The sequence below is a fragment of the Toxoplasma gondii genome, chromosome V (assembly GCF_000006565.2).
Source record: "Toxoplasma gondii ME49 chromosome V, whole genome shotgun sequence".
Classification (NCBI taxonomy): domain Eukaryota; phylum Apicomplexa; class Conoidasida; order Eucoccidiorida; family Sarcocystidae; genus Toxoplasma; species Toxoplasma gondii.
In genome coordinates, this window is record NC_031472.1 from 1,998,417 (window position 1) to 2,006,944 (window position 8,528).

At 49.7% G+C, this 8,528-nt stretch overlaps 1 protein-coding gene across 1 annotated transcript; it reads left to right on the forward strand.

Moving 5' to 3' along the window:
* Window positions 1-1,625: 1,625 nt before the first annotated feature.
* TGME49_286090 (translation initiation factor SUI1, putative) lies at window positions 1,626-6,736 on the forward strand. Its single transcript, XM_002369205.2, has 3 exons — window positions 1,626-1,826; window positions 2,525-2,629; window positions 2,841-6,736. The coding sequence occupies exons 2-3, from the start codon at window positions 2,533-2,535 to the stop codon at window positions 3,086-3,088; spliced, it is 345 nt and encodes a 114-aa protein (XP_002369246.1). The 5' UTR covers window positions 1,626-1,826; window positions 2,525-2,532; the 3' UTR covers window positions 3,089-6,736.
* The last annotated feature ends 1,792 nt before the right edge of the window (window positions 6,737-8,528 follow it).

Below are 8,528 nucleotides of genomic sequence, written 5' to 3' on the forward strand. Positions count from 1 at the left end.
CTTCGAGCCCAGTCGCGCTCCGGCCTAGCTTTGTTAGGGGAGCGTTCTCCGAACAAGCGAAAGGTATCACTGGATTTGAACCTGTGACAATTTAGGTATCACTGGATTTGAACCTGTGACAATTTATTCTCAAAATAGACGCGCTACCTAATCACGCCACATTCCAAATATGTTTTTAGGGAAAACTGAATCCGCTTTTCTTTTAAGAGAAAAAACTGTCGGCTATTCAATGCTGGAAGTACTCTATCAATGTTGAATCATGGTCCCAGACACACAGCACTGTGGCGGGGTTCTTGATTGCAAGCACCACAACCGTTTTCCAAACGACAACGAGGACACGCAGTGAAGTGACAGCAGATTCTGCAGTATTACTCGCACTCATTCGTATGTTCCCTCTGACAATCAGAAAACGCTCAAGACCCTCACCCTGCCTGAGTTAGCAGTGAAGGTTGATGGTGGAACTAACCTGCAAGATGGCAGGTCCAACTACCACAGGTGACATCCCATATAACGAGTTTTGACGTGGGTAGGTATGAACGCTGGCTTTAGGATCAACTTCACGAAGGCACATGACAGACACGGTGCAGACATTACATACACTCAGCGCTACATGCCTCTTCGGGGGGTTCCCTCTGCTTTACCCCCAGAAGCTGGCAAAACGCCACTTGACGCAAGCGGTTGTGCTACATTTGTGCTTCAAGCCAACTTTTTGGTGTCTACCTTCTGTGGATTATTCCGGTAGCAGTTCAAGTCTCATAGCCTAAGGTGAATGGTTTGCATTTTTGTATGTCCTGATTTGAACGTCCGCGAATACTGATTCGCCATAACTTGGAGCATTGACATTTGCACGTCTGTGCATTTAAACTGGCAAGTGTCCTCTGTGCACCATGTGAGCTGCGGCTCTTACTTTACAAGAAGATGTACACGGACACAGATAACACTATATCGCTGGCTGACGGGATGGTGGCACACATGATGCTTTTTATTCTCACTAATCGTGTTTCAAGCTACTCTACAAGGACAATATGAGGAGCGCCATTTCCTTACAACGCCTATGGAATGCATTAGCCCGAGAGGCCAGTTTGCCAATAATCCCGGCAAAATAGACAAGCGTAAGTTCAGTGTATCTGAGGAGCACAGCCTCCGTTCAACCGGTCAAACTCATTGACCGTGGGCACAATCTTCTTGAACGATTGTTATTGATACCAGTGCTAAATTTGACGAACTGTGTAGGGGGGTCTTACTATCGTCTTCGGCTCGATGTCTATCGCACCACCCGGCAAGTGTGTTGGCGAGATAGGTCCCTCAAGTTGTCAGCCAGGAAACGTTCATTTTTTTGACTATCACACAATTCATTTACAAGATTCAACTGCGCTGGCCTACCAGCTATCCCTTCTGTGCAAGGGGTCCCCAGGCAGTACAGTGCATCTGGTCCAGCCCTGTTTGACCCGCCACTGAAACAGAAGTGCTTCTTTTTCAGCACAGCCGTCTTTTTCCCTCTATCCTTCGACCGCACCTAATTTCTGCAAGGCGGCAATTTCTTGTATAAGCCGACCTGCGCGCAAAATTCGGTGTCCCCGCAATAGATAGTGTCCGCGCGGCGACAACTTCCTGCACTGCACGCCGCCATACTGCTCTCTTCTGGGATGAAATTCTCGAAGCGCGAGTGACAACGCTCTCTGATACCGTTTCTGTGTTCTCGTGTTTTCCTGCTTCTTGTTAGGGCACTGCTGTTTCTGTGTTTTTTGGGGGATATCTGCGGCTCCTGACCGTAGTGTCGAGGTTTCCGTTTTGCTGAGGACCAGTCCGCTCCTGTCACTCAACAGGTGAGAACTTTTCTGAAAGGGTAACAAGTCTTTTGTGTTTTGTTCCGTTGTGCCGTGGACTTTATTCCCATTTTGTGTAACATTAGGTCTTGAATGCTGACGGGACTTCGGTGGATTTGTGCGTGCAAGGAAAGAGACGCGCTGCGTTGCTGTCAGAAAAGGTGCTGGAATCGCGTTTGTTTCCCGCACTACGTAGTTTGTGGGCAGAAGTTACCGGCAGTCTGGTGTTCCTCCAGCAGAAGTTAAGGCCGTGCTGGACTCACATTTACTGAGACGACAAATTTGGCACCACGATAATGGGCGGCAGTTGCGCTAGTGAACGTCGAGGAGCTACTGGCCGTGCGGTCGTCTCGTTTGTTGCGTTTGGTGCGGAAAGACGCCCCCTTTAATTCTCACTTTGGTTTGTGGTGCCATTACGTTGATGTGTCATTTGGACATGACCTGCCTCCCTGTTTATGGAAATCGAGTTCCGGCCGCCAGACGTGCACAGAGATGCTTCGTCCCTTGCATTGAATGCGCGCGCCGAATTTTCGCACCACCCCACCAACATGGAAAACGTCGGGGAATATCAGGCTTGCTAGTCGCGAACATTGTTATACAGGAAACTCGTTTTGTTGTAGCGTGCAACTTCCTTTAATGGGGTTTGCCGTCTAGATGTTATGCGCGCGCATATTGTGTTCTGTCTATGCACACTTCAGGGTTTCTGATGTCACTCGACATTCAAAACTTCGGTGTCTCTGACCCTTTTGCCAATGACACCTCCCAGGCAGGTGGTGCCGGCGGCTCTTCGACTCACCTTATTCGTAAGTTGAGAAGTAAAGAAGGGGTGTCCTAGTATACGAATAGAGCTAGATGATCGCTTCCCGAAGAACAGCATGTTTCACGAGGCCGGGCTGCAGAGGTAAATGTAATGTTTTAGTGTTGCAGTATATTCGTGTATCTTGAGTTGTATTCAGAGAACCTCCAGTCAGGCCTCTTGACAGCGTGAAGTGTATGATTTTTTCCTGTGTGCAGATATCAGGAACCAGCAGCGTAACGGGAGGAAGAGCGTGACGACGGTTCAGGGGCTGGACAAGTCCCTTGACCTGAAGAAAATGGTTCGAGCCTTGAAAAAGCAGTTTAGTTGTAATGGGACAGTGATTGAGGATCCCGAACACGGGAGTATCATTCAGCTGCAAGGCGACCAACGCCATGCCGTGAAAGAGTTTCTTGAAAGGGAAGCAATCTGCAGTGTCGACCAGATCCGCATTCATGGTGCCTAAATAGCAGGAAGTGCACGTAAGGCGGTTTCTGATGCGCGAAAAGAGTGTGCTTTGGTGCCTTATTGTGTGCTGCTCCATTGTGTGCAAGAGAACTTATTACTTGTAAGCTAAAACTCTTTGCATCGTGAGCTTGGTTTTGGGGGGCAGGCCAATATCAGTGCAGCGAGAAATTTCAATCTCGTCCAGCAGGGCTCTGACACGGGAAGTAGAATACGGCGCTGAACTTTCTGTTCACATGACATCGAGGACACTCTCTAGTCGTAGGGGTGGGGCGGCAGGCACACTTCTTTGTGTGTGTGCAATCGCGGAGTGTCGCAAACGTTTTGTGTTCAGTCACGCCTACCGGTGCTCGGTGTGGCCGGTATTTGTGTAAGATGCTACCGCTGACTGGAGAGACTTTATCAACACACGAACTGTTTTCTTTTGGAACACCTGCAGCCGCCTGTGATAATGGTGGTGTTTCCTAACTGCAACTCAGAGTGGAGGAGCCACGAGAGCTCTGGTGTCGACTCTTAACTTCAGATAACGTAGACCAGCGTTCATTTCAGTCTTCGTCCCAAAGCTATGTCGCCTCTTACGCGTAGAGTGTGTCTTTAGTGACGGAGGGGAAGCTCATAGCATGGGTATTCAAAGACACGAAGCGGTGCGGGGATGATTGGAGATCGGGGGCTTGTAGGCACGGATATTTGTTTCAGTGAGGAACCATGGATGTGTGGACATCAGAGTCGAGCGTAGATGAGTAGCGTGCCAGGAACGGTGTTGAAAAACATAGAGGATCATGGCTACCACAATCCACCAGTACAGGCATTGTTTAACCACGCTGCACTGCTGATCACGCCAACTGGGTGCCAATGCTGAATGACTGGATACGGTGGGAAGGTGAAAAATTCTTTATCGGAACAGCTTGCTAGAGACATGATCAGTTGACCTGATGCCCATACAGCGGCGACGTGTACCAATGTACGTGAGCAGGCTTTTCGGCAGCAGCTGTGCGTCTGAAAGTAGATGCATTTCAAATGAACGCAAATCTCCGTCATGAGTTGATGCTTAACCCGAAGACGTCTCTGTACGCAATGCGCGTTCGCTACGGATATTTCATGAGAAACGCCAGAAATACAACGACGTTCACCCGCATGTGCATGAATTTAAACGCAAATTCTACGAATTGCAGCACTGTACACGCATGCTGAATATTAGGAACACGCTCTGGAAAGTTTGCGTGTTCACAGCATTGTTCGGGAGGCCATGCCCTCAGGGATGCCAGCGCTTCTCCCGCAGAAGCAACACCAGTTGAGCGTAGCATCCGAATGCTAGATCTTGTTTGTGATCACCTGACTTCGTATTTCCAGATTGTAACCGAAAACGGTCACATCAAAGAGAAAAGCCGCAGGCACCTGATAAGTTCACAGGACGACAATTTTACCCGTTTGCGAGCTTTGCAAACCGACACCATTCGCCAGGGAAAAACCTTTTTGTCGGGTTTTCACACCTCGTAGTTTATCACATTCCACTCCAAAGAAAGAGTTCTTGCACTGGAGCCTGTCCAAGCACAGTCCCGGCTCCGTCCGACTGCACATATGCCACGCCACATTGCGGACGCGGCCATCCTGCCATAGTTTCGCCGTTTGTAAGTAATGTGCGACTATCCGGTGTTACCATAGCTAAGCTCTTAACTATCAGTGCGAACAGGTCTCCAAGAACGTGCGCAGTTGCCCGAAAAACATTGCTGAAGAGGGAAGGGACTGTAGAGATGTACAGAGCTGCTAAGCCAAAACGGTTTGTTCCTGATTTTTCCGTGTCATCGAACCGGATTGTTTCTTTGCGCTGTAGACCTTTGACACTCTTCTGCACAAGCACAGCAAAACTCGGAGCTTGTGGACGCAACAAAAGATTTTCTGGTGTCTTAACGCTCGGAATGTTATGATCGACTTTCTCCAGCGCAACTTCTGAATGCTCGGCAGTCACCTTGCCACTCTCATGTTGGTGCTGGAATGTTCCGACTGGATCCAAAGGAACGACCTGATGAATAGTCTCCGGAGTGGACTTCCCGTCGACTGTTTCAGTCACATTGGATGCTTTGTCTCCTTGACTCACGGGCGCTCTTGTGAGTTTCAGGCTTGTTTTGGCAGTCGCAGATGAAACCCGTCGCAAATACCCGCCCTTCTTGTTGACTTTCTGTGTAAGCGGCGCAACTATGGTCTTAACCGTCCTGGAATTATCCCCATCGCTCGCTGTATTGAGCCCAAAGCAAAAGTCTGCGCACTGTGCTTGGGCCTCCAGGGGAAAGGTAGAAGCGTGCCTAGTGCCCTTGAGCCGTCGCTGAGAACGGCTCCGCTCTGCCGTCTTTCCGAAGACACTTTCGTTGTGAAAGGCTTCAGTGTGGTGTTCGTTTCCAGATATCCGATGGTTCAAAGGCCTGATAGGAAATGAACTTCCAGGAGTCCAGAAGCTTGTCTGCGGCATGAACGCATGTAGTGCATGATGGCTTTGGACGTTTTTCTTCCACACTAGGCGGCGTACGTGATTTTCCGGAGCAGAACTCACCGAAAACGAATTCGTGTGCGCTTTACATCGTTTAGCTCCCTCCACCTGAAACACCAACAGGTCGTGTCCCGCTGCTGCATCTCGGACAGGGACCCCAAAACGTTCCGCCCAACCACTCGGAATGCCGCCGGCGCTCGGAGTAGTGACGTACTGGTCGCCTTCCGAATCGACGGAGACAGAGGAAATAAACAATGGCAGGTCATGATTCGGAACCAACACGAAGCCAGCAGTCAATCCTGACGTGGGTGCCCTCGCTAACAACTTGTCCTCTTGCTTTGTTCGTGTGCGCTTGCCATGGCGCGTACCCGAGGACAAACTCCAGGCATGAGTAGAGAGGATTGCCGGCAGCCGGGCGGGAAAGAGCTCCACACCAGAGAGGGAGGAGAGACCACACCGACAAACTGCGGTTTTGGCACTATGTGAAGGGATATTACATTCACAAGGACGCACACTCTCCCGTTGGAGAGATACTCGGAACAAGCAGGTCGCTCCTGTGCAGGCCGTTTTCCCCGTTTCCGTTAGTGGAACGTGCAGCGGGACGGACTGAAAGAAAGGGGCAACTAAACACATGAAAAACAAGAGAAAACCTACACTAGACAGGAAATTAGACCGCTTGCCAAGGGAAATGTGTGAGTCTCGCAGTACTACGCGAAGACTCATGTTTCGAATCGCAGGAAAGAGTGGCGTGGCCCCATCGGAAACCCGGAAAACCGTATCTCGCCTGTCTCCTCTCTATGTTATCTGGAGACAAAAACGGCTGTGAAAACGGGGACTGCCTCGGTGATTTTTATTCACATTTGAAATTCCTAAATAGCAAGGAGTCACAGTGGAAAAACAGGCAGAGCTTCGGTGTGTGAGCGACGCGCTTGTCTTGACAGGATTCCGGAGTTCGCCGAGAGCATCACCCTCCGGCCTCCGAATGAGAGACAGAGGAGCAGAGGGCCGCGAAGCATTCAACGTAGGTAAACCCGTCTTACTCAACCAGGAGAACAAATCGACAGCAGCATGATTCGTTTAAAACGTGACCACTTTTTCGGCAATAGGGGAAAAAGAAAGACGACGGGAGATGCAATCATCCGGCAGAAATCGCACACCTGGGAAAAGAAGATACTAGAAACATCTGCTGGTCTGCGCGTATACTGCCTTCTTTCAAAGGAGCGAGGAACAGATCTCTTGAGCGCAAGGTGAATTTAGCGAAAACCAAAATGGCGTTTTTCTTTCACAGAGGGCGACCTGAATGGGAAAGTGCACTCTTGTCGTCATATAAGGTAATAACGCTTCTGCGAAAGCTGCTGATCAGGTGAGAACAGCACTCTCCAGGCGTGTCCCGGTGAATGGGCAGGTTAAGCCAACACAGTTTCTCGAATGTCGACAAAGGGTGCATAACTGCGAAAGGTGTCGACACAGTTCTATTCACATACGCATGCGAGCCTTGTAAATGGAAAGAAAGAACTGCGACCCTCTGTCCGTTCAGCCCCGACTTCTCATTGACGGAGTAAGGAAGAACAAGTATGATAACCCAGGCTAGGCAACGTCAGTTACAGAATGGAAACGACATCATGCTGCCTTCGTATTTATTAAGGGCATTAACGACGGCCAGAGACGTGGATGGTAGTAGACTTGCAGTTTCCGGTTTTTGACACTGTCGGGATTGGAGATCTCGAGGATTCCCAATAATCGACAATGGATGAGTCTGCACGGCTCGTTGGACGTAATCCATCTTCAAGAACGAAAGGGGAAGGGAATGAAGCGACCTCGTTGTAGAAACACATGACGTGAGACCGCGGATACAAAGGGTCACACTGTCCCCTGCAACGTCAATGGCAAATTCACGAGTTTATCTATTTCGAGTGTGAGAGTTGTAAGCTGAACATTCGAGGCCTATTTGTACAACCGTTGGGCAGCTGAGGTAGTAGTGCTGAGACATACCGACTTCTCAGACATCACGCAAAGTGTACAACGCGGAACAGCCACTGTATAAGGAAATTCCGGTGTCACTTTGTCTTTCAACGGCTAAACAGCTCGCAGACACTCCCGCGGAGCTGAGGCACATTGAAAAAGTCTCAAGTTGCTCCAGGGAGAGTTACAGAAATCTAGGCTTTCAAAGGAATCTAATCACCGACAACCTGAAGCTCCGGCGAACCCGGTACACCTCAGTCATATGAACTTTCAATGACTTAGTAGTGTGCCTTGCCACTCCTCAACTTGGGGCTGAGGCCGCCCGACAACGCCACGGCAGGTTACTCGGTCCAGTTTCCAGTCTGTTTCTTTGCGTCTGCGGGACGCGTCTTCTGCTCTCCCTTCTGCTCTCCGCAGTTGCATGTAACGCTTCTCTTGCGATGAACGGTCACATTATTCGAGTCTGTATACTTCTCTACTAAAAGCTCGTTTTCACCTTCTCTTTCCTTGGAGTAAACGGTGAATCTCAGTTTTTGTGGGGGTTCTTATCTCTGCCACACCATTGGTTACCCTGGTGTCAGGAAAGTTTACTCTGCTATTACGGGGGAACTACAATCGAGCGCCTGCCCGTGTCCGCGTGATACTCGCGATCCCAGTGCATGCATTTCCAACATATTCCATATCTAGGTTTCGATGGTGAAAATATGAGTCTTGGGTGCTCACTACCCTTGATGAAACGGGTCTCTTTGCTAGTCCCTTGCAAGCGACATGGGCTGCGTTCCGGTATACCTACAGTGGAAGGTCTACAGGTATTCCTGTGAATAAAACGTTCCCGAAATTCATTTCCACTCTTTCAGGCCGCGGAAGAGCCGTGTTGTCCCCTCCGTCGCTTGTTTGTTTGCACCATTGTTTCTCTGTTTCTCACCGGTGAGAGCTTTCTCCACCTTCTATGCACACAACATAACATAAGTAAGGTTACACGAGAGACCAGGCCCCG